Here is a 26694-nt window from a genome sequence, read left to right on the forward strand (position 1 = left end):
CAAGATCAGTTTTGTATGGACAAAAAATGTTGGCTGTATGAAGACTGACTCAGTAGGCAAAAGCAGTTCTAAAAAACCAGTCTAGAAACCTTTCGTGGTGGTCCAGAGGTAGGATTTTTAGAACATTACCTTCACTGGGTTGGAAAGTATACAAATACTGGCCTCTGTGTTTTTTCAAGTGGACTAAGCATGTAAGTTACAACTCTGTCATACAATAAAACTTCTTTTTAAACTTCCATGCCATGTTTTAGAAATCAGATCTGCATCTCTTAATAAGATTATATGATTTTGCCCTGGCTGGTGTAGCTCAGTGGATTGAGCACGGGCCTGTGAAGCAAAGGGTTACAGGTTCGATTCCCAGTCAGGGCACATGCCTGGGTTGCATGCCAGGTCCCCAGCAGGGGAAACATGATTGGCAACCACACATTGATGTTTCTCTCCTACTCTCTCCTTCCCTTTCCTTCTCTCTAAAAATAAAAAAATATATATTAAAAAAATTAAAAAATAAAAAATAAGTAAAAAGATTATATGATTTTTTTATCCTTTGTTTTGTCAATGTGGTGCATTACATTGATTGATTTGTGTATTGAACCAGCCTTGTTTCCCTGGAATGAACGCCACTTGATCGTGATATATTATTCTTTCAATGTATTGCTCGTATTTTGTTTAAGATTTATACATCTGTATTCATCAGAGGTACTGGTCTGTAGTTTTCTTTTTTGTGCGTTATCCTTGCCAGGCTCTGGTACCAGGTTTAGGTTGGCCTCACAAAGTATCTTAGGAAGCATTGCCTCTTCTTCGATTTTGGGGGGAGAGTTTGAGAAGGGTAGGCATCAAACCTTTGAATGTTTGGTAGAATTCACTAGTGAAGTCAGCTGGGTTCTGGACTTTCATTTTGGGGGGAGATTTTTGATTGTTGTTTCAATTTCCTCATTGTTTTTCAGTCTATTTAGATTTTACAAGTCTTAATGCTTCATTCATTCTAGGAAGGTTATGTATTTCTAGGAACTTACCCATTTCTTCTAAGTTACTGAATTTGGCATATAGTCTTTAATAGTATTCTAATATGATCCTTTGTATATCTATGATGTCTCTGGCAACGTCTCCTCTTTCATTCCTGATGTTGTTTATAATCCTTTTTTCCTTAGTGTATCTAGCCAAAGTTTTGTCAATTTTATTCATCTTTTCAAAGAACTGCCTCTTTGTTGTCTTAATTTTTTCTATAGTCTTGTTGTTCTCTATTTCATTCAATTCTGCTCCAATTTTTATTATTTCCTTTCTTCTGCTGACTTTAAGCCGCTTTGTTCTTCTTTTTCTAGTTTTTTCAAATGTAATGTTAGGTTGTTTACCTGGGATTTCTCGTGTTTCTTGAGCTAGGCCCGTAAGGACATAAACTTCCCTCTTGTTATGCTTTTGCTACATCCCAGAAGTTTTGACATGTCGTATTGTCATTCTTATTTGTCTCTCTATATTGTTTGATCTCAATTTTTATTTTTTCTTTGACCTAGTCATTTTTTTAGTACTGTGTTGTTTAATCTCCACATATTTGTGGGTTTCTTAACTTCCTTTTTGCAATTGATTTCTAATTTCAAAGCATTGTGGTCAGAGAATTTGGTATGATTTCAATCTTCTTACATTTGTTGAGGCTAGTTTTGTGACCGAATACATGGTCTGTTCTTGAGAATATTCCATGTGCACTGGAGAAGAATGTGTAATCTGGTGTTCTGGGATGAAAGGCTCTATAAATTTCATTTATGTCCATTGGTCTAATATGTCACTTAGGCCAGTATTTCTTTCTTTATTTTTTTGGGGGGATGATCTTTCTAGAGCTGTCAATGGAGCAATAAAAAGTCTCCAACTATGGGTGTGTTTTTGTCTGTTTCTCCCTTTAGTTCTATTAGTAGTCACTTTATATATTTCAGTGTTTCCTGGTTAGGTGCAAATATATTAAGAAGTATTATGTCTTCTTGATGTAGTGTCCCATTTGTCACTAAAAAATGTCCACTGAAGAGTAAAGGAGGCCAAACATATGGTGACAGAAGATGATTTGACTTTGGGTGGTGGACACACAATATAACGTATAGCTCATGTATTGTAGACATGTTTCCCTTAAACCTATGTGATTCTGTTAACCAATGTCACCCCCATAAATTTAATTTTTTTAAAAAGAGGGGGAAAAAAGAAATCAGCTCTGTACAGGACCAGTCACAAAATTTGCAGAGCCTACTACAAAACAAAAATGTGGGATCCTTTGTTCAAAAATGAAGAATTTCAAGATGCTGACAGCAGAGCGTTAAACCAAACATGGGGTCCATGTGGCTGCCATAAAGCTCGCCCTTAGGGTCCGTCAGTCCCCAAGACACTCCCCTCTGCCTGTTCCAGAGCAATGCTGCTGGCTGCCCTGACGGGAACAGCAGGGCAAAGACTGAAGCAAGCTCGTGCTGTTCTTTTGCTCAAAGCCCTTGTTTCACTTACCAGTGGTAATCAATAAATTACAAAGACCCTGGGAAGTCCAATTGAAACCAAATATTATGACTGGGTGAGATAAATAAGGATGGTGGTGGAAATTAAGACCGAATCTTTGTTTTATTGTTTCTTGTTTTTATTGGCAGGGGTTGATGAACACATAACAGAGAAGGGAATACTGTTAATTTTAAATCTGTTCCTTAGAGCTATTCTTTATCCACAGGTACTCATTTAACTGCCGTTCTAAACATATATTCTTGAATACTTCGGGGGGAACACTGGTTTAGGCAAGAAGTTTTCTGTCAAGTTCTGTGTTTTGTATTTTTTAAGGAATTGGTGAGATACAGCCTTTCATCTCAATTTTAAATGGCAGGACCCTACTCTATTTATTTTTTGCCTCTAGAAAATGGATCCAAAAACTTGCTGAGCTCTTCATAGGAGATGTCAAAAATGTAAAGGTCTTCAACTCTGAAAATCGAAAGCATGGGTGTGTGTGTGTGTGGTGGTGGTGGGGGCGGGGTTACCTGCTAACATCACAGAAGGAAGGATAGTGGCCGTGGAGTGAGACGGTTGGAGAGATTCTGGAATTGGAAGCTGTCATTTTTATTCACAGTAAGTTTCCTTGGTGAGCTCTGTACCAGAGATATCTTGAGGGCAAAGTCTGAGAACACCTTTCAAAGGGCAGCTTACATTTCTAGGAAAAGATCTTGTGCTTACCAAACCAAATTTCCGTCACCAATTTTCAGTGACTCAGAGCCCAGATATTTGCATGGTGATTCAGCCAGCAAAAGACTGGTTGCTGAGATCATTTGGTTAAGTCTTCGGGTTAAGGCTTTTGAAAAGTTAATGAAGGCCCTTCCTGGGTAGTGTGCTGTGCGGCGATTTTCAGAAACTTTTGAAATTGTCCAAAGTGCTGCCCGTAGAGCTGGGTAGTAATAGTGGTATTAGAGCATTCTGTCGAAGAGACCCACAGGCCCGTTCTGGACTGTTGACATTAAACACTGCAAAATTCCGCAGCGCAGACAGCTTGGCAAGTTTGAGTTCTGTTCAGAACTAGTGCATTCTGTTCAGAACTAGTTTTTTGTTTTTTTTTTTCAATAGTGCTTTTGTCTTCCTGCTAAAGGTCAGGCTGCCGTTGCCCGGTACTGGTGCTGCTCCTTTGTGAGAGTCGCTAGAGAAGGGGGTGGACATATTTATTGACTCCGTTTTTATATCTTGAATCACCTATCACAACACTGGATTTTATAGATTTTAAAATATAAATAAAATGGTGTGTGTTTTTAAATGGCTGGTGTGCAGCTGCCGATTCTAAAATCACTTTGGACATGTGAGCTCTTCTTTGGGCTTATTTCCCACACAGCCCCGCCTTTGCTTTTCAGCGTAGTGGGATGGAAGCAGCAAGGCTTTGGTTCAGGTTCAGGCTTAGTTGGAATGTCACCCTTTGGACCATCGGTGTAATGCTAAGAGGAACTAATCTCTGTGGAACGGAGTTTCCACTGCTACCTAGCAGGGCTGTTAGGTAGAGTAACTGGCGTATTGCCTGCCGAATAGTGGGTGTTACATACATGTTAACTTACCTGATACAACCCCTGGGAGAGGGGGTGAAGTTCAAGTGCAGACCTCTGCCCCTCTGCCTTTCTGTTCCTTGGGGAGGGTCCACAGGTGACCCTGGCATGCCTCAAGTTAGAGTACAATCCTGCTGTACTGTTTTGCACCCGCACACCATTTATTTAGGGGTAGTTTGTACCTTTTGTGTACTTAGCCCTACCGTTAGTGTGACTGATTTCTTAAGGAGCCTCACCCAGTTCATTGGGGACAACAGCATGAATAATTTTCTCCAGGTACCACATACAATTGTGCTGTGTCAAATCCCCCATTCAAGCCACTGGGCATTGAGTATATTCTATAGCTCCTTTCCCAAACTCCTAATCTCATGTGCAAAGGGCACCTCCCTCAGTCCCTCCCCTGGGCTCCAGCTCCTCCCAGAGTGACAGGAAACAGGAAGCACAGTTCCAGGAGTTACTGATTTGGCAAGTCATAGTCGGTGAGAAGGTGCATATGCCATCTGGTTCACTCTGATGCTGGTGATCTCTTCCCAGACAGTGTGTGTGACTCTCCTGGGGCTGTGTCAGCTTCATCACAGGGAAGCAGTGTCTCCCTTGGGCATAGCTAGGTTTTCATGCCCCATTCATACTCCCGACTCCCCCCCCCCCCCAGAGTCGAGTGCCCTGCTGCCTGGCCCAGCTGCTGCCCAGCAGTCCTAGAGCTCCTGTCCCACCAGCCTCAACACTCTTTCAAAAGGAATTACCCAACTACTAGATCCGTTCCCACTCTGTCTAGGGTTTGTTAAGAATGGGCATGGAGCGAAAGTACTCCTATCTTATTTCCTGGAACACTGCACCCAGGTCTGTTTAAACTCTGCTTGCTAAGGGCTCCTCCAGGGGCTTCCCACCTTCCATATCGCTAGCTCAGAAATGGTGTCAGTGCCTGTGTTTATGGATGTCCCACAGTCCAGTTTACCGGTGCCAAGTTCTCCCAGCTCTCTAAGGCGCTCCATTCTGCTACAGTGTCAGCCCAGTGTGGGGGCCTGTGGGTTCTGCTGTTTAACAAGCAGCCAGACACGTTAGGATTCCTGTCTTCAGTTCTTGCAGGTACCCCAGTCTGTCTTTGAGATTCTCTTAGAAATGCTCCCATGCACTTCACTTGTTGGGGAAGCAGGTAGTAACCTGCACTAGACACTTTCCCCCCATGAAAAGCCAAGGTCAACCATTCTGCCTTTCCCTGGGGGCTGGGTGGAGGGAGGGGCTGCGGTCAGGTAGTAGGACTGCTCCTGTGATCTCTTGGTAGCAGGAGCGGGCAGTGTGGGCCCTCCCGTGTTCATGGCTTTCCAAGGGGGGGTCCTCGGCCCCACTGTTTTCATCTCGAGTATTGTCTGTAATTCTAAGAATAAAAACAAGTCCACTCTGCTATGTCTTCTTTGTAATAGTAATATTCTTTTTCTTTAAGTCCTTATCTCACAGTGCCTCCGATGCATCTTCCCATGCATCTTCTCCGGCAGAACCAGTGGGCAGGACCCAGGGGATGTTTATTGGAACTTGTATAGGATTTGAATTGTAGGCTTAAAATAGATCTCACTTTTAGGAAGGTGCTGTGGGGGTCTCCATGGACAGTGTTGAATGTTCGTGTCCCCTTAAAAGTCACATGTCTAAGTCCTAATGCTTGATGTGATGGTATTAGGAGATATTTTGGGAAATGATCAGCTCACGAGGGTGGAACCCTCATGAATGGGATTAGTGTTCCTAGAAAAGAGACCCCAGAGAGACCTGTGGTCCCTTCCACCATCTGAGGACGCAACGATAAGGTGCCAGCTATGAACCAGCAAGAGGACTCTCCCCTGACCAGTCCTGGTTCTGGAATTTCCAGCCTCCGGAACTGTGAGGTGTCATTTTAATTAGCTATAGGGATATGAAGTTCAGGGTTCTCTGAGCTTTCTTCAGTTTCCATCTACTGACTCCTTGCCAGCCTTTTGGAAATATAAGTAACCTGCACTAGACACTGCTGCATGTTCTGCTGGAGAGAGTGCTTGAATCGCTGCTGTTTCTTCGTACTCACCTAAGGAAGGGACAATCAAAATAACTCGAGTCTCACCTTAGATAGCGGACTTGACGATTAGTTGTAAGCTACTTCATTGTTGATCTTTTTCAACGTGCAAGAGAGGAAGGGAAAACTGCTGAAAGTATGTGAGTGAAAGGTGAGCCAGATTTGGGGAAAATTAGTCTGGCAGCAGCCTGCAAACTGGGTCATCCGGGAGGTGGTGTTGCAGGTTTGGAGCCCTAGATGAGAGGTAAAAGTTCAGACCAGGTGTCAGAAGGCCTCAGTGGGGTGTGTGGCAGTGGGATGGACCAGAGGAAGAAAGGGGGACAGAAGGAGCTTTGATAGAAGCCAGTCACTAATTGGAATGAGAACAGGAAGGAACATTGCAGTTTCAATCTGGGATCAATGAGAAGGGTGGGCGGGGACCATAAATAGAAATGGGGAGTTAGAAGAAAAGACCAATTTGAAGGTAAAGGAGGTAAAGGCCATCCTCTAGACTCAAGAGCTGGCCAGCAGAGCACAGGCCTGCCTCCTGGGTGTGGCGCCTGTGCCGTGTGCCGCCTGTACAACCATGCACGAGAGCCCCATGGGAGGTTTCTGCAGGGCAACACGGTTTCTGTAGCCACAGCAGGTCATGGGGCCACAGCCAGGCTGTCACAGCTGAGGGGTCGGGTTGGGGGCAGGAGGTCTGTGTCCTAGAATCAGTCCCCGAGAACACCAGCATCTAATAAAGGCACGTCCTTTTGACTGTGTCTCTATGCATACCCATATTCTTTTCCTTTTTATATTGTTGTGTGTACAGAAAATTTACTATTTTAGTCATTTTTAAAGGTAGTTTATTGCCATTAAATACATTTGCCATGTTGTACAACCATCACCACTATCCCTCCCCAGAACTTTGTTTCTTATAAAACTGAAGCTCTATACCCATTAAACACTGATGTCCCGTTCTTATTCTCCCACCCCCTGACTTTCTGTCTCTATGAACTTGGCTATTCCAGAGACCTCCCGTAGGTGGACGCAGACAGTGTGTGTTCTCTTATGCCTGGCTTCTGTCACTTAGCGGAGTGACTTCAAGGTTCATCTGTGTTGGGATATATAGAAGAATTTTATTCTTAAGGCTCAATCTGTTGTGTGGATGATGCCATATTTTGTTTATCTCTTTATCTGTTGGACACTTGAGTTGTTTCTGTCTTTTGGCTGTTACGAATAATGTTGCTATAAACATTGGTATACAAATGTCTGAGTCCCTGCTTTCAATTCTTTGGGTGTATACCCACAAGTGAGATTGTTGGACCATGTGTAATGTTATGTCAGTGTTCTGCATTTCTATCAGTGATATGTAAGGGTTTCCGTCTATCTGTATCTTCCCCACCATTTGTTATTTTCTCTGTGTTTTTTTAATAGATGTAAAGGGGTTTTTTTTGTTTGCCTTTCTCCAATGTCCCTGTTTTATTCATCTTTTTCTGATGTATTTGTTATCGTAAATTTAACAATTACTTAAATGAAGTGCTTTGCAGTCTTGTTTTTTGTGAAAGCTCCACTTTTTGAGCATGTGCTCGGGAAAGAACAGCTGCTAACCCTGTAGATTCATGGCCAACATTTACCCATCTGAAAACATATTCACGGGACATATTTTCCCTTCCCTTTGAAATGTTATAAAAGTTTAAGATGTGTTTCATTCAACATGCAGAGTGTTTAACTATTTTTAAATTAGTTCTGAGCATTTAAAAATCAGAAGTGATTGTAGAAAATGAAAAGAAAAAAGAAAACGCCCTGGAACTCTCACCCATAAGGAAATGGTGAAGGCCGGGCCCCCAGTGGCCCATGTCCGCACAAGGCAACGGTGGGCTGGAGCCAGACGGCCCCAGCCCCCGCCCAGCCAGCTTGCCCGTCTGATCTGCTTCAGCCCTGCCGGCCCTGGTGCGCAAGCCCTGCTACAGTGAATTTTCTGAGACTGAAGTTAGTCTGGACTTATTCCCATTCATATTAATAATTTAGGTGATTAGAAGTTACTAATACTTCTGCTCTACCTAGCGATTTAATACCTCCACTGACACTTTCTGTCCTGATAACATCTGAAATCTTGCATGCCTCAAGCCTCTTGGGGACAGGTCTGGCGAACAGATTGGTCTCTACTGGTAAAAAGTCCCTTTAAACTTGAGTTTCCTCTTAGTTGGAACTATTTAAAATCCAGTTTTTCTAGGTGCAGAAGCCCCACACGCTCCCTTCCAGTGCTGCCATGGGCCGGCTTAGTGGAGCTTGGGTGTGCTGCTGTCTAATTCCAGATTCCTGCTTGTTATTCTCGTCTACCAGGGATCACATCAATAAACCTGCTTTTCACATATGCTCATTTGTGATGTGACTATGTGCCCTTCCACTTAAAATTCTGTGTATGTGCCAACATTATTAAACTATGTGTACATGGTCTGGAAATACGGTTGGCAGCATCTGTAGATATTTCGATTGCAGAGATGGTAATGGGCCGGCTTCGGATCCTGTGTCCTGCAGATCGTCAGTACTGGAAGGTGCTGGTGAGGTGAGGCTGCCTCGCAGCCCTGAAATGGAGGCGTTGTGAAACCCAAGCCGGCCCAGAGCAGCCTCGCAGTATGATTTGTTATTGCACAGAGCTGGCTGTACTGTCGGTCAAGCCACATTTCCTGAAACCTAAGAACGCCAGGGTGTAATAGTGTTCTCTTATAACCAGCTCCTGTTCCCTGAAACCTCCGTGTGACTCTCCTTGTGGTTTGCAGCCTGTCTCTCTCTCTCTGTGTGGTCGTTCATGACTTCAATAAAGGTGAAACTTGTAAGTGACCGTGAAGGTGGTCGTAGAAAGCATGATGGTGCTTGTGGTTACTTCAGGCAACTCGCCTCTGCTCCTCGCCTCACCGCCCCTCCAACAGGCTTCATCTCTGACACTCTCATGGTGGTTCGTCCCGGCAGCCGAGCTGGAAGCCTTGCTGTCAGTCACTAAGTCCCAATGATTTGTGCTTCCTGTCAGGGGGGAAACTGGGGGGCCGCATCTACACGGTGGGTTTTTGTCTCCTGCTTTTTAGCCGGTTCCTTTTCATGCCCATCCCTCTTTTCCTGACTTCTGGTTCCTAACTGGACATATTATTCAGCCCTGGAGTTTGAATTCTGGTTTTCATACTACATGGAAGTTTAGTGTCTGGCTTCTCCTTGCCCTTCCCCCCCCCCCAAAAGTTCTACTTGTCCGTGACCTTTTCCCCAAGGACAAGATTGCTTTTTATTCATGTGGAATTTCACTTTCCCCCTTTGCAAGGGTTTGTCACAGAAAAAAAGTTTTCTCTATTTCTGATGTTTATTTCAGTATAGAACAATGATGAAATTGTGAGACGAGTGAAATGGGACTTCATTATCTGTCTGGAAATTCTTTTGCCTCTCAGAGGCTCTCAGAGTGAGAAATTACTGTGGATAGCAATTAAGTTCCCGATTCCCAAACACGCCATGGGGGCGGCTCCCATGGCGCTGCCCTCCACCTCCCTCCTCTCGCTTCAGTGGCTGCTTCACCCCAGGTGGTTGCTGTTCTGACCCAAGAGCCAGCAGATAGGTAAGAAACTGACTTCTAAGAAAAGGGCCTTAGTTTAAAAAAACTTTCTACCCCTGCCCCCCTCCCCCAGTGCTCCCAGAAAACTATACTTGAACAAGAATTAAATAAAAATTAAAATAAAAAAATAAAATAACTTTCTAACCTGCCTTCTTTGTTAAGGTGTAAGGACTCGGAAACCCCCAGAGGCTCCTGCTTTCAGATAGATCCCGGGGGNAGAAAAGGGCCTTAGTTTAAAAAAACTTTCTACCCCTGCCCCCCTCCCCCAGTGCTCCCAGAAAACTATACTTGAACAAGAATTAAATAAAAATTAAAATAAAAAAAAAATAAAATAAAATAACTTTCTAACCTGCCTTCTTTGTTAAGGTGTAAGGACTCGGAAACCCCCAGAGGCTCCTGCTTTCAGATAGATCGCGGGGGGGGGGGGGGGGGGCGCACANGGGGGTGGGGGGGGGGATCGCACAGGGGTGAACGTCTGTCCTTCTCAGAGCCAAGAATCGTTGACACTCAAGTGTGGGGACATCTGGCAGAGACAGGAGTCCCCAGTTGCTTTTGGTGCTGAGCAGGTATTCTGGGTAGCAGGGCTCTAATTAATTATTAACCTACATGTATTAATAAAGCCAGGGAAGTACCGGTGAGCAGAGCTGCAGATGCTGCCCCCTGGTGGGTGCCTCTGGTTGCGCTGGGAGGAATCTCACTGAGGGAACTCAGGGTCTGTCTTTGAGAGGAAGGCACCTTGGATTCCTACTGGTTGTAGTAGAATCGGAACATTTTACTTTGTAAGCTCATTTTGTAATGTTACGTGTATAGAGTGGGTGGTTGCTTAATTAAGTGCTTTAAAATTTTGATTTGGTCACATATGCACATGGTATAAGTTTCTTTAGAAAGTACACAGTGGAAATTTTCTTCTTTCTACCCAGTCCCCCTCCCCAGAGACAGCCACCTTTGCAAGTTTCTTTTGTGGCTTTCGAAGGCTCATTTCTATAACTTTCAAAGTTATATTTCTAGAACTACATATATAACTGTACACACACACATATTACTATACAGTCATATAATACAATAATAGTGTACACAATTGGCAACATGGCTAAATATTTTTCAGTAGTTTCCTGTGTTCTTTTAATCTTCTTTTAAACAGAAGAAAATTAGAACCTGGGGCCGAGCAGGAGTGGTTCTTGTATAAAGCAACCACAGTTGGGGAGCATGAGACGTGTGGTGAAGAGGAAATGTCTGGGTGTCTGGAACTGTAACAGTCGACTCCAAAACCCTAACCCCATGGCCGGCCCCACTGGAGGACCTCAGGTGCAGAGGGTGAGCCAATCACACCCCAGAGTGTGGAACATGGTGGGTGGTTACGAGTTTGAGCTGGGTCCCCTAAAACTTATTTCCTTTTATCCCTACTTCACTCCCTCTCATAGGCAACCATTCGGGTGTGTATGAAGTGTATCGTTTAGGTCCATAAGTATTCTGGCTGCGTATCTTGCCTTGTAAATAATTTCGATTTATGCAAAGGGAGCATAGCTATCTCATTTTGCTTCCTAGTTTTTTCACTAGGCTCTGAATGTTCCATCTTTGTTGGTAAATGTGCGTCTAGTTTGTTGCTACTTATCCTCACGTGGCAAAAACCGAGATTTGGAAAACAGTTGAAGCATCGCAGTGACCTTTACCCCAATTTTTTCTATCTTAATTTTTGTTCATCACGAACAACACTTCAAAACAAACTTAGGAAACCCTAGAAATCCACCATCCAGATATATTAATTTCCTTAACTTTTTTGTAGACAGGCACACCTGACATAGTTATAACAAAAAGCTGTGTGTTTTGGTATTATTGTTTCATTCACTCCATGGTGTCGACATTACTTCATTTTGCTAAGCTGTCTTCATAAATTTCAGTGGTTGCAGCTTCACAATCTCTTCTGTGAAACAACTTGTAAGTTGTTCATTTCTTAATATCACTGTGATTTAATACCCTCATATGTATACTGTTTTTTTTGTTGCCTATTTTTTTCTCTTATATTATTTAGCCAGAATAGATTTGCACTAGGCGATTTTGGAGCTAGAGAGAGAAATTGTTGTATGGCTCATGATGCAAGTTGCCTCTCACTATATTCCCAGAAATGAATGCAAGTGTCAGATTTCATTTAGAGCATCCTTCTTTTATTTTTAGAGTGTTATGCTCAGAGCTGTTGCCATAGGAATTGGCTTATCAGGTGCCATGGTGGTCAGCAGAGAAACGAGGAACTCCAGGTTCCCTGTCTCCAGAGTGAGCCGCAGAGCGTACCATCTGCGACCTGTATTGTGCGTCCTTTCTGTTCCACATCCCGCCTGGCACAAGCGCAGCGTGGTTTAGTCCCCCATCCTTCCACTGGCTGTGGATGGGATTGTCAGGAGCCGGTTCGTGTGCAGCTCCCCTTCGGTCTGGCCCAGGGCGTGTGAGAGCTGTCACCTGTAAATACGGACATACATATGGGAGAGAAAAGTGCTTGGGCTGCTTCTACTCTCTGCTCGTCATCCTTTTCCACTGGAGGACTGTTAAAAAGTGGCTTGCTGCTTGTCAGGACTGTGTGCCTGCGAAGAGGAGTAGGAGTGGAGAGTGGGAGACATGTGCAAGAACATATGTTGGATTCTTTTCATTTTGCTTTTAGTTAGTGACGATGATTGATGGCATTCAATGAGGTCCCGTTTGTCCCTTTCTTGGTACAGCTGGCGGTGGGGGTGCGGAAAATCAGAAAGGACTGGGCAAAGTATGTAGGTACAGAAAGAAGGGGTTCTTGATGTGGTGCTGACAGTGACATTTCCCACAGTTTCTCACTATTGAAAACATTTTTTAAAAATTATTTTATTGTTATTCAAGTGCAGTTGTCTAGACTTACCCCCACAACTCTGGCCCCACCCCAGCCATCCCTCCCTCCCTCCCTCCCTCCCCTGATTTCACCCCCCCAACCTTGGTTTTGTCTACGTGTCCTTTATAGTTGTTCCTGAAAACCTCCCCCCACATTATCCCCTCCCACCTCCCCTTAAACTTTTCAACAGTGTCTCCTTGTGCTATTAGTGCTCTACTGCCTGCTGAGAGCTACTCTTCTCTGATCTTTTAGACGCTAGAAAAATCAGTCTTTATATCTCTTCCTTATTCCCCATCTCCAGGAACAGGTTACCTTTGAGCACAGGATACCTGTAGTTTCAGGGAGGGGAAAGAAGGAAGAAAATCCACACTGGATGGAGCTTGTGCCAGTTAGGTGTCTCATATTTTGAAATATGGCCTGGCTCTAGTTACGGCCTTCTCTTGATGTTCTAGAGTGTCCATTATTTAAGAATTCTTTTTTGAATGTTTGGTTAGGAAGCAGGAAAGGGCTATAAAAAGAGAATCGAGAGTAGGAAGGAGTTGTGGCAAATGAGATAAGTTTACAATGGTTTCATTAAGCTAGTTGCTTTCATTTTCCTGCCTGTGTTGGGGCAGATAGATGCTTAAAAGTGCAAGAACAGTGATTATTTCGTGGTTAGATCACGTGCACAGTGCAGACAAACCCAGGAAGGAGAACCTGCTTCATCAAGTCTTTGGTTGTTATTTAGGCCAGAATTTATGCAGAAGCCTCAGATGAGGGTTGATTTGCCAGGAAACTGCTGCCAACAACTTTCAGTTCATACTTTGCTTTTTCCCCCCACACCCCAGCTCCTGGTTATCTTGCAAAACAGAGAGTGCTTTGAACTGCAGTGGCATGTTACAGGCCCATCCTGTCTGTGGCAAGTTCTAGGAAAGCCAGGTTGGCAGAGCCCAACTTTGAGTTCAGGTCTCCAGGGCCGTTTGGTCTGCCACTTGTCCTGCTGGGTGGGTGTCCTATGCCCCACAGTTTCCACCCAGAGGACCTGGGACCTTGTGCACTGGCGCCAGTCCTGGCCTTGCTGCTTGGGAGCCTAGTGGAGATGGGGAAGACACCCCGGGGAGACTGTGTGTGTGTGATGGGTCCTTTGGAGCTTTGCTCTTTAAGCTGATGCTCCCCTGCCTAGTTGCTTTTGGTAAACAGTTGTTTCGTGAACACCGGTTGCATGCCGGGAACTTTTTAACCAGGTGACTCCACATATGGTATCTGTTTTAATTCTCAAGGCATCTCTGTGAGGTCACTGGTGTACCCACTGTTCCGAAAGGGAGAGATTGTGGCCCAGGTCAATGGTTGTATGCCATGGTAATCACCACTAAAAAGTCTCAGAGCCAAGTTCGAAGCCAGGTTTGGGGGAACCCAAAGTCCAGCACTCAGCTGCACCACACAGACACCCCCCAAAGTGAGAGTAGCCTCTTCATCCAGTCCCAAAGAGGATGTTCACCTTCATCTTCTAATAAAGCACATGGGCACCTCACTTTGGGAAAGCAGAGTCTATGAAGATCAGAACCAGCTTATTCTAGTTTTTGAGAAGCCTTCAGTGTAAGTTTCTGCTTAAGAAGTGAACATTCCTGGGCAGTGAGCGTAAGCCCTGTTTATCACGTTCATCTTGAAGAATTGTCCACGCAGAGAGAAGTGGGGGGGATATGTTCACTCTGCAGGCGACGACCTGGGCTGAAATCTCAGCTTACTGGCTATGTAACCTCGAGCAATTTACTTAGTGCTCTGAGCCCCTTTCCTTCCCTATTAAAGGGGAATAATAGTCATCTATCTCATCGGGTTGGTGTGAGAGCACATTTGTTCATGCAAGTGCCAGGTACCTGCTGAATGCTGAGTGATGTGCTGAGCAAATGTGAACTGCCATGGTGTGTCGTTGGCATTGTCGGTATCGTGGGAGCCCTGGTGTAGTGGAAAACTGGCTCACGGACATATATAAATATTAGTATAACCCCTACTAAATACCAGTTCAGCTTATAACTTGTGTAGGGCAGTAGAGTGTATGGGCTGGCGGTGGGGGTGGAGTGGCAGGACTTAGTATGACTTGGCTTGGAGCAGGTGCTACAGACGGTGGGGACAGGAGAAGGCATGTTTGACATAGTAAAGGGCTGGGCTGGTTGCTGCTCTGTAGAAGTCTGTGTGGCAGGGGACAGCTAAACAAATAGTGTGGAAGGACAAAGGCAAACAGTGAGCTACGTGGGTGATGGGGTGAAGGGCGGCTCTAGGATGTGGCATGAGCGGTAACGGCAGTGACAGCTCTCACGGGAGGTGCTTGCTGGGTGCCAGGCACCGTTCTCGTGCTTCCCCCCCGGACTCACAGCAGCCCTCTGTCTGGGGCAGTGACCGTCCGTTCCCGATTTACAGATTAGGAAACTGAACACAGACAAGTTACACACTTGCCAGCTGTGTGCCAGTCCCCAAAGCCACACTGCTGGCAAGTGGAACAGCTTGGGTTCAACCTCAGAAGTCTGGCTCTAGAGTCCGTGCTTTGAACCCTGTGCTGTGTGCCTCTGAAGACGGACAGGGTTCTTGCCCACAGGGAGTTGACACTCTCAGTAGGTGAGTCGGTCAACCGGATAAATGTGATGTAACCTGCCAGGCTGTAGTAAATGTGGTGAAGGAAATACAGTTGGGTAAAGGGTTTTGGAGGGTGGTGGGGATTGATGTTTTAGTTAGTGTGTTTCTTGCTTGGGCTGCGGTAACAAAATACTGTAGACCAAGTGGCTTAAACTGTTTTTTCACGGTTCTGGAGGCTGGAAGTCCAAGATAAGAGTATCAGTGGGATTAGTTTCTTCTGGGGCCTCTCTCCTTGACTAGCCGGATGGTTGCTTCTCCCCGGGTCCTCAGTGGCTTTCCCTCTGTGCAAAGCCCTGGTGTCTCTCTGTCCATCCCAATCTCCCATACCCCAGTCATTGGATGAGGGCCTACCCCAACGGCCTCATTTAACTCAGTCACCTCTGAAACGCCCTCCTTCAGATACAGTTTCATTTGGGGATACTATGGTTAGGACTTCAACAAATGAACTTGGAGGGGGCACAGTTCTGCCCATAACACTCCACCCTTAGACCACCAAAATATGCATCCTTCTCATGTACAAAATGCATCTAACATCCCAGAAGCCCCAAAGTCTTCACCCATTCTGGGGTCAACTCTAAATCTCACCTAAATATCATCTAAAGCAGGTGCAGGTGAGCCCTGAGGGATGATTCACCCTGAGGCCAAATTCCTCTTCAGCTGGGAGTCTGTACCTGCGTTGACAGACATTGGCATTGTAAAAGGAAGAAATTGGAAAGAAGAAAGGAGTCATGGATCGAAGCCAATCCAAACCGTAACGGGGCAAATTCTGTTTGACTTTAAGACTGGAGAGTAATTTCTTAGATGCTCTGTCTTCTTAGCCTGCCCAGGCGCTGCTCCTGCCTTCCAGGTGCACGGAGGCTGCATCCGGGCCCACAGAAACCAAGGGGGAGACAAAATGTGGGCCTGTGGTGGGAAGGGCAGCCCTGCTAAGCTCTGAGTCACCTTCGGGGTCATTTTTCCCCTTATCTTCATACACAACCAGAATGTTCTATTGGCCCATCCCCTAGAATCCCTGAAATCTGAGGGCACTCCTTCATTTTTGCCCTTCCTCTGTCCCCGTCAGTCTACCGTATGTTGCTGTGTATAGGACACTCCTGTGTGTAACAGGCACCCACGGTTTTGGTCCACACATTCAGGAAAAATCTTTTATTTTAATTTTTTAATTCAATTATGTATTTATTTATATTTAGGTACTTGGTTTTTTGTATTATAAAGCAAGTTTAGTGTTTATTTTTGGACATATCATGGTACAAGAAATTTTATACAACAAGTAATTATAAAAGGTATTTCAGGTACTGCCCATGTATAATGCACATCATTATTTTCCCCTCAAAAATTTGGGCAAAAAAGTACACATTATATATGGCAAAATACGGTACGTTTCTGCTGATATAACCCCATAGTTGTTCCTGGCTTTTACTGAGATGGGTGATTGGATCAATGAGTCACATTCTTTATTCAGTGATTGTCCAGTTGCACCTTTTATGTTTTCGTCGTTTCTTTCTTTTTTTTTTGTAATATTGATAGGTTAAGAATTCTCCAGATCTTCAAGTTCTGGTTCCTTTTTGCTTGACAAATTTTTCTTCAATTGCTCTGTATGCTCTTGCATTTACTATGAGCAGCAAGATGATCCAAGGTTTGCTCTTGATTTGTTTCACTTATTTTATGTGTTCATCAGTAACAGTCCCCCTTTACTTTCTGAGCCTTAGAGCCAGGCTGTTGACGTGGTTAGAAGTACCTGAAGGGCCTATCTTCTCAATGTTTTCCTTGACGGGGAATCCCATTGGTCAGGTGTCTCAACTAACATGCTTTAGAAAACAAAGCTTATAGTGGTTTTTTTTTTTTGTCTTCTCCTGCTTCCAACCATCATCACAAACTAAATTAAGTCACGAACCATCATTTTTCCCTCCTACCACCACAAGACTCTGCCTGGGCTCCAGGGTTAAGAACCATCAGCAAACAAGCTCTTGCTTTTTGTACCTCGGAAAGAACCAGGAACTTTAGAACACACTGTATTTCATTATTGAAAATAATATGTGCTCATGATAAAAAAATGAAGATTCTTACCTCAGTTGTGCAGGGCACCCCCCTGCGTCCCTGCTCCCCTGAGAAAATAAGGCTAATGGGGGCGGTTTTGCCACAGTTTTGCCTCAGCCTCCAGGGAATGAAAAAGTTTTGCTGTGAGAACTTAGTCCAATCCTTCTGACGTTTTACTATCTATTGGCCCAAAAGGTGACCAGTTACAGTGTACATGTGAACATATCTGGCCTTTATTTTTTATTCATGTGTAAAATATTTCATATGCTGATTTTCAAAACATTTAGGGAGAGAAAGTGACTTGTAACACTTGAAAGTTCATGGAACAGGGCACTGCATTGAAATGGGACTTTGTGCAGAAAAAACACACTTTCTGGGTTTTGGCCAACAGTACTACTTTCAGGACATTTATTCCATACAGTGCTGCATGATAGAGACCAAGATTTATAGTTGGTGATTTCCTGAATAACAACTCGGATAGCAAACGCCTCGGTGAAACAACTTTCATATGCTCTGCAAGGCACGAGGTAGCGTAACAGAATGGATCATTTGTCTCAGGATTTTCATGAGTTTGATTTTTTTTTTATCTTTTGCAAGACAAAGTGGCATTAATTATTTTTCTTTTTGGCCTAAAGCTAAAATTGGAAAAATTTCACCTTTATCTCCCCTTCATCCTTCTCCCTGCATCCTCCTCCCACCTCCTCCTTCTCCCAGTCTCTCTTGGGTCAGACCCTATACTTTTACTTAAGAAAACTACCTCAACTCAAAAAAAATGATGGGAGACTACTTAAATAATAACAGGGAAATTCCTTTCTACTTCCATTTTGTTTCTGTGTCTGGTATTTGGTCCAAATTTTCCTTGCAGAGAGAGGAGAAAATAAGCAATGCTAATAGCAAAGTAACCCTTCTATCTTTTAAAATGCTCATAAGAAGTGGCTTTGACTTTTGCTTTAGGGTGAGACAGCCAGTAACTGGTGGTGTGGTCAGTAGGGCACTCAATAGAAGGAACAGGGAAGGGGCAGTAAGTGCAAGGTCAGCAGGAGGATGCCTGGCCAATTCTGGTTTTCATTTCTGTGGATTTTTAGGTCAAATCTGAAGACAGGTTTTAGACGAATGGGAAGTCTTTCTAGCTTGATTTTATGTATTCATGCTTTCTGGGCTATCATACAGAAATCACAGACGTATAGATCATTGGAATAGAATTGAGAGTCTGGAAATATCTTTCCACATTTGCATTTCATTGATTTTCAGCAAGGGTGCCAAGACAATTCAATAGGATAAAGTGTAGTCTTTTTAACAGATTGTGCTGGGACAACTGGATATCTACATGCAGAAAATTAAGTTTGACTCTTACCTCTCACCATATACAAAAAAATAACTCAAATAAGATTGAAGCTCTTATATTTAAGAGCTTAACTCTAAAACTCTTTGAAAAAAATAGGTAACTATTTGTGACCTTCAGTTATGCAATGGTTTCTTAATATGACACCAAGAGTACAAACAACAAAAGAACAGATAAATAGGACTTTGTCAAACGTTTTTGTGCGTCAAAAGACACCATTAAGAAATTGATAAGCCAACACACATAATGGAGATGTATTTTCAAATCATATATCTGATAAGGGACTTGTACATGGAGTATATATAAAGACCTCTTAAAAATATAACCCAATTATAAAAATATAAACCACCTAGAACATGAGCAATGGGCTTGAATATCATTACTCTATAGAAGATATGCAAAAGGGCCATAAGCACATGAAAAGACACTCAGCATCATTAGCCATCGGGAAACGAAAATCAAAACCCTAACGAGACATCACCGTGCATCTACTAGGATGTCTGTACTCAGAAAGACAGCTATTTGTTGGCAAAGAGGTGGGGAAATTAGGATCCTCATACAGTGCTGGTAGGAATGTAAAATATAGCAGTTGCACTGGGAAACAGTCTGGAAGTTCCTAAAAAGATTACACATTTACACATTCTACTTCTAGGAATATACCCAGGAGAAATGAGAACATATGTCCATGCACAAACTTCTATATTAATGTTTAAGCAATGTCACTCATACTGGCCAAAAAGTGGAAAAAACGCAGATGTTGATAAACTATAAATAGATAAATAAAATGGGGTGTGTCCATACAGTGGAATATGGTTCAGCAACAAAAAGGAATGCAGTACTGATACATTCTACAGATCAACCTTGAAAGCAGTAAGTAAAGGAGTTAGTCACAAAAGGCCACGTATTGAATGTTTTCATCCATATGAATTATCCAGAATAGGCAATTCATAGAAAGAAGGCAGATTTGGTGGACTGGGAATCTGGGGGTAAACGGGGAATGACTGCTAATGAGTAAAGGGTTTCTTTTTGGAGTAACGAAAATGTTCTAAAATTGGTAATGGTGATGGTCTGACAGCCCTGTGAATGTGCTAAAAAAAATTGTGCATTGTGCACCTTAAATGGTGTGTGACTTATTTCTCAGTAAAATTGTTAATAAACAAACAAAATCATGTTACATAATTACAATGACTTTGAATTCTGCTGTAATTTTGGTCTCAGGGACCGAAACAAGTGACCCGTTTCCAGGGCCTCCCCTGATTGCAGAGCCAACCTCCTGAACGTCAGGCCAGTTGTCTCTATGCTGTGATTGTTGGAGGGAGTTTGACCCCATAAAAATCACACTCGGAGTCTTAATTGGTTTGGCCAGAAGATGCTAGTTCGTGCAAGAGATAAGCTACTGAAGATGGGGTTGGCAGTAGAAGTTTAACTCTTTCTCGTGTAGCCTGTGGAGAAGACTCTGTGAGACCCTGCCTTGGCTGAGGAGCTCTTACGGAGGGGACCTTCTCTGGACAGGCTGTAAGCTCCCCGTACCTAACTGCTGCTTGCTACAGCACCCACAGAGCAGCTCAGGCTGTTTACTCTTTATTGTTATTATTATTGATTTTTTTAGAGAGAGGAGAGGGGAGAGAGAGAAAAAACAGTTGTTGTCCCACTTACTTATGCGTGCATGGTTGCTTCTTGTGTGTGCCCTGACTGGGGATTGGATCCACACCCTCGGTGTGTTGGGATGATGCTGCAGGATCATCCAGCCTGCAGCCTGCGGGCTACCTGTGGCCCAGGATGGCTGTGGAGGCAGCCCAACACAAAATTGTAAATTTACTTAAAACCTTTTTTTTGCCCATCAGTTTTCATTAGTGTTGTGTATTTAATGTGTGACCCAAGACAAATCTTCTTTCAGTGTGGCCCAGAGACACCAAATGGTGAGATACTCCTAACTGAGCGACCTGGTCAGGGCCAGGGCTAGGGCCAGGGCATTTACTCTTGTGGGGTAGGTGACACGGAAGTCTGCAAAAGGTGACCTTAACAATACCTCTCTCATATGTGGTGGTCTCGAGGATTAAGTCATAATCCCCATAAAATATTAAATCCATGTTCTAGCACAAAATAGTGCTTAATAAATACTAGTTATCATTGATGAGAATAGCATCATGTTTGACTTTGAAGGCAGTGAAACGAATACATCTCCATTGATGCCTAAAGTTGCACAAATGCTACATTTATAAACCTTTGGCCGTGTCCTAAAAGATTTTAAGTGTGAGGCTTGGAGCATTTTTCTTAAGCGGACAGAATCTTTCATTTAATAGCAATTTACCAGGTACCCACTACATATAAACATGTTGGCAGGCACAAGGGATTATAAAGAGGAAGAAGAGGCGGCTGGTGCCTTCGTGAAGTTGGTAGCATCACAAGCATTAGTGATGGCTAGGCTTTAAATGGGCTGTAGCCAGCCGAAGTTTTCGGTGTCATTAGTGTTTTAAGCCAAGTGCGCACATATTCGGATACAGACAAAAGTAAATGGGGTTACCTTTTTTTAACAAACCCAAGTCTAATGTGTAACACTTCACACTTGTTGATATTTTAGCTTCCAGACCCCAGCTCCCAGTCAATAACTTCTGTCCCCACCCCCGCCGCTGCGGTCCGTTTATCTCCCCTCCCCCACATGTGTACCCCGGATACAGGACTGCTGTGAAGCAATGATATAGTGCTGTGCGAGAAACTATTTCCTAAATTTTTAACATAATTATTTGAAAATAGATTGCATTTTAATGTAAAATAGCATAATTAATGCTACCATTTATAGTTTAGTTAGACAAGAAACTCAGTCTACTGCAATGGCTTTTAACTTGGTTGGATTTTTATTAAAATGGCAACAACATTGATTTCTTAATTATTTTTGAGTTTGGCAAGTCTGTGGCTCTCACACTCCAGTTTATCTCAAACAAGGCTCGTATGAACCAAACGTCCCTTATTTACCTTGGAAGGACACCTGAAAGCCAAGCCCGTCATCCCCTTGTACCTGTTCTTGTTTTCCAGTCTCACAGGCCTGCTAGACTATTTATTAGAGTGGGGGTGTCATCCACCGTCCTCACTCCCCCCGCTTAAGTAGAGGAGAAAACGGGGGCCCAGACAGGCGAGGGAGTGTGTTTGGGGTCTCTCAGTGGATTGAGACCCTGGACCCTTTACATCAGCCCCCTAACCCTGGCTGGTGGTATTTCTCTTTCCTTCTACCCAGTTTTCTAAGCTGTCACCAAGTCCCGTTACTGTCTCCTTGAGATGTTTCCTGGTTTCCTCCCTTCCCCTCTCTTCCTGTCTGATCTTGTCCCTCAGTTTCTCACAGCGGGAAAAGCCTGACGAAGCGCTTTGTCTCCGGGACATCCATCATACAAGATTAATCTTCTTTAATTGCCACTGTCAGCATGCCACTCCTCTGTATGGAAGCTTCAGGAGCTCCCTGCTTCTGGTGGCAGCAAATATCAACACTTCATTCTTGCGCTGGGTCTTTCCGAGCCCCCGACGCCCCTGTATGTGCCCAGGTGCGTTTCATCCTCCTCCTGCGCCCCGAAGGCCCAGGTCCTCTGAGGGTTTTCTCCCTGAGTCGGCCATGTGTCGTTTATGCTGCCGGCCTGTCCAGCCCCCCGGCTGTAGTGTTCCTCCTGCCTTTCCAGATACTCACTTTTCGAGACCAAACCCTGATTCTACCACCTTTCTAATGTGTTCCCAATTATGGCAGTGATAACCCTCCCCCATTGTTCCCCAACTTTTTCTTATGTACTAGCACGTGGCATTGGGCATAACTGCTTCTTGTATATGCTTCTCAGGTTTAGCTTGCGGTTGCCTTGCTTTCTCAATTACTTAATGCTCTTTGAAGGCAGGGCTTATGTTTTTGTTTTTCTCACATATTCCATGCTTTACAGTGCCTAATAAGTGGTCAATAAATACTCCTTGCCTTTGAGCTTTTAAAGGATGCTGCCCAGAGCTACAAACAGTTTAGACATCTTACAGTATTCGCTGCTTGGATCGGGATCAGTTGTTAATATTGCAGAACAGTGCTCCAGTGTCTGCCAAATGTTGATTGGATCAGCCGCCGCTGTGTTAACGATCCTCTGGGGGCGCTGGCTGTGGAGGTATTGTGTGCGCACACTAACAGTTTCGGTTTGTTCGCGGATAGGTTGAGGGGGGTAGGGAGCTCCCCCACGGAGAACCTGCACACCTGCCTCCTGGACCTGATAGCAGGAATGGTTCCTTGAGTGTGGATAGGAATGGTGTTATCCTCGTATTCTCGGCACGCCGGTGTGAAGTGGGAACTGGCCTTGCTCCCCTCCTGCGGTGTGTCCTTGAGCCACTAATGACCTTGGTGCTCTCTCTTCTACAATACTGGCACCGTGTCCTCAGATTTAACCTGATCTTGTTCTGAAATATGTTTTCAGAACCCAGTAAATCCTCTACCTTCCCGAAAAGGTAAGCCTGCGTGATAAGCGCCTGGTATCAGAAAAAGGGACGTGTATGTTTAAAGAAGACCATGAGTACTTTCTGCATTTTGGTGCTCCTGTGCATGCCCCCCTGCCTTCCCTGAGAGTCACTCCTGGACTGGGGCAACTGCAGGTTTTCTTGCACCTCGAATTATGTTCTCCCCTACGGCACAGCCCCTGTGAGAATCTCCTCTGCAAAGGGCTCATAAACCTGAATTACTTTATTGTCTTGTCAGCAGCACTAACTTCACTCATACAAACTGGTTTGGCTTTTTTCCTCTTTGGTACAGAAGAGAATTGGCAGAGACTCTAAGTTGACAGGCTCTGGCCTGGTGGTGAATCCAGGGCCTCTGGCCTTGTGCCGTCGTTCAGCTTGTGTTCTGAATCCTTGTCCCACTCAGAATGTCCTCTCCTTCTATCTGTGACACCAGTCCTGCTCCCTTAGTTCCTGCCTCTGTCACACACACTGAGAGGCTGCATCTCTTCACTTCTAGAAAATCTCCCAACTGGGGTCACTTGAATGTGTTTTGTTTTGTTTTTTTTAATCCCTTCAAGGTGGATGGAAGTCTGCTTAGTGGAAGAATTGCCACCGACCACCGAGCTGGAAGAAGGGCTTCGGAACGGAGTTTACCTTGCAAAGTTAGCCAAGTTCTTCGCTCCAAAAATGGTATCGGAGAAAAAGATCTATGATGTGGAACAAACACGTTATAAGGTAACTGAGGTCTAATTGGTTTTATCTTCCAGCTAAAAGTGAAAATTCAGTATTTTATTTCCTCTCCCTTCTTTTAATGTGTCTATAGGAATTTTGAGGGGGGTGAGATGTATGTCCTTGGTCTTTGAAGCCCATTAATAACCATTCCTGAGGCAGCAGCAATTTTAAAAGCAAAGCGTTTGTATTTCCAGGCTGAGGGTGAGGGACCTGCGATGTATGCGGCTCCCCCGTCACTCCTTCATGGAGGTCATTTTTATTAGCACCAGTAAATGTCAGTGTGTGGGCACTCTGCCCCCCTTTTCTTCACCACCACACAGTTTTATTACTCCCCTTATTCTCATCAAGGAATAAAATACCCAGCTGGGACTTGAACTTGTAGCCCCAAAGAGTTAGGGCCAGTATGATAAAATGAATAGTAATGTTGAATAGTCAGGTAGGAATTCCTTTCCATTTGGTATTTAAAACAAAATATGATTATCCTTTTTATATGCAGCCAGTTTTAATAATTATTTCATAGCTAATTTGAGAAGGTGTGTAGAGGAGAGCACAAGACTGAAATAAACACCAGTCTTATATCAATTAAAAAATTCTGATATCTTAGAGAATGTGTCTAACTATTTACAGGTAAAGTAATATGTCCAGGATTTGCTTCCAAATAATTGGGAGGCGTTTGGATAGGTGATCCAAGACTGGCCGTGAGTTCATGATTGTTGGGGCTGGATGACGGGGGCCCAGGTTCATTGCACCATCCTGTCTACACTTTTGTGCTTGAAATCTTTCGTTATACAGTGAGGGAGGAAAAGGTGAACACTGGCCCTTTATTAGATTGTATCTTCAAAGGGGAATTTTAAAATGTGTGATGTTTCTCTTTTCCGCTTCAGATCAGGGTTTCTAAACCTTCATTGAAACTTGGTTCTTTATTTTCTTAGTGAATTCTTTCTATGGGTATTTTTCATTTGCAGATTTTCAACTATCCTTAAAAGTTGTTTCTTTTACAGCCACAAGGGCAACATGAAATCTAGTTCAAAGTGGCATGAGTTCCCATGTATTGCAGGATTCACAGAATCCTTCAGTTGTTATGGAGGCGAATTTTTAAAAAAATATGTGTATTCAGAGCAAATGTTTGGATAATCATGTAAACTAACAGCAGACAAGAAGAATTAACAAATATTTTATGACAAATCTGTTTTCGTGGTCTAGCCTAAAAGGTAACTGAGCAAAAGTTGCTGCCTTGAATAATGTTATGAGTAAGGGTTTGCATTTGTTAAATAAGTTGAGCTTATGAAGTCATATGTCTCACCCTAGAGTTTCAGCTCATTATAGCCTCCCACAAGACTTTAATGAAATAATGACTCAGCCAGCCAAAATTAGTTTTTTAATTTTGAAAAATATTTTTACTGCTCAGAAAAGAATTATTTGTATATCCACATCACAAAATAAGTTAATATATGTCCACATTTTAGAGCGTGATTTTTCTTTTTTTTTCTACAATGGTTGCTACCAAGATCTAGGCCTATTGGTACAATACCGGCAGCCGGGGAGGTGTGGTGACAGAGTTGAGCTCCAGCCCACTCCGAAAGGGAATTGTGGGTGTTTTGTGTTGACACCATGGATGGTGAGAACCGGGGAGGAAGGACAGACCTTCAGTGGAGGGGAGCCCCAGAGCAGAGAGTGGGCTCGCTCCTTCCTCCCCTGGGACGTCAGGCACCTTAACTCTGGGCGTCTCTTTCCAGTTCAGATGTGGATTCCCTCCTGGCAACTGGAGCAGGTACTGTTTCCTGCTGACCTTCGAGATCCTACTATTTTGAATGAATGTCAACTTGTCACTGGGATAGAGATGGGAAATATGTCCAATCTTTTGTTATAAAATAAAATACCTGTGGGGCCTAGGCAGGTGAGTCATCCCTAAGTTGAACGTGGTGAGAAAGGGAAGCGCTGTGTTTTGCCCTCCCCCGCCCCATCAGGCCCCTGGAAGGCTGGGGTGCCCAGAAGAGGAGCTGCTAGCAGAGGGGCGGAAGGAGAGGAAGCAGCAGAAGGAGGGGGCTGATGCCAGCTGTGATGTGGGAGAAACACAGACCAAATGGAAACTACTCCTCTGTTAAGTCACTGGGGAAAAGAGGTGTTTCTTTTTTTTTTTCCTTTTATTAAATTCCTGAAAGTGCTTAATGTCCCTGAATGGGAGTGTTTTATGATTTCCCATGTAATCATAAAATTTTTATTTTAAGGTCATTTAATTTCTTCTACAAAAAATGAAAAGAAACAATTATTAGTGAACAGGAGACTTAATGAATGCCCTGTTCTTGTGTTCTTCAGGACTAAAACCTATCGCATAGTCTTTTCCCAGGAACACTAAAGCCTGGGGCTGCCGCCAAGATGTGGAAACCGAGGGAACCCCCAGTAACCCGGGCCCGCCCTTGGTGCGCCATCTGGAACCCATGAGTTCAGCGAGCGTGGGCTCTCGCTGCAGGACCTGCCTAGACTCAGCCATAACACCCGGCCCGCCTGCTAGGCAGTGTGCCCCCAAGCACGAGCTTCGTCCCCGAGCTCTAACGCCCTCAGTTTGGGCGTGGATGCCCTTGGGTGAAGCAGATGGGAGCTTTTGTGCCGCCCCTGCTCTCTGCCAGCTTATATGCCAGCATATAGGCCCCTTTTAATTTAGGGTTAGAAGGATGCCCTAGGTCTTTGAGTTAAACCTTCTAATGATGAGTATTTCTCTGTCCACCTCCACCCCACTCAGGTCTGAGTTATGTGACCATGCCAAGTTTGCAGTGACCCCTGACTCTGTCCCTCTTGGGTACACCATGGTACACTGTGATGGTTGTCTTGTCATGAAGGCAAAAACCCTCTGTGTCTTCTCAGCCGTATCCTTGGTGAATGGCACAGGGTCTGGCGGTGGTAGAGAAATAGCTGTTGGGTGAAAAATGAATGACAGAAGTCTCAAGTAACCAAAGGACTTCGTTTCTTGTCTTTTATGCTTTGTTCGATGCTTAATCAGGTACTTCAAGTTTGACACCTTTCTTTAAGTGCGATGCTCACACCTCCTGCAGAACC

The 26694-nt window shown here is 44.1% G+C and overlaps 1 protein-coding gene across 3 annotated transcripts in view; it reads left to right on the forward strand.

Moving 5' to 3' along the window:
- IQGAP2 (IQ motif containing GTPase activating protein 2) overlaps nt 1–26694 on the forward strand; it is a 277347-nt gene that overhangs the window by 119531 nt on the left and 131122 nt on the right. For all 3 annotated transcript variants that reach the window (XM_037032366.1, XM_037032369.1, XM_037032367.1), the window contains exon 3: nt 23487–23643. In XM_037032366.1, coding sequence (XP_036888261.1) covers nt 23487–23643 — 157 coding nt within the window. The remainder of the gene's footprint in view (nt 1–23486; nt 23644–26694) is intronic.

Source organism: Sturnira hondurensis, unplaced genomic scaffold, assembly GCF_014824575.4.
Source record: "Sturnira hondurensis isolate 20B ecotype Veracruz unplaced genomic scaffold, ASM1482457v3 Scaffold0021354, whole genome shotgun sequence".
In the NCBI taxonomy this organism is placed as follows: domain Eukaryota; kingdom Metazoa; phylum Chordata; class Mammalia; order Chiroptera; family Phyllostomidae; genus Sturnira; species Sturnira hondurensis.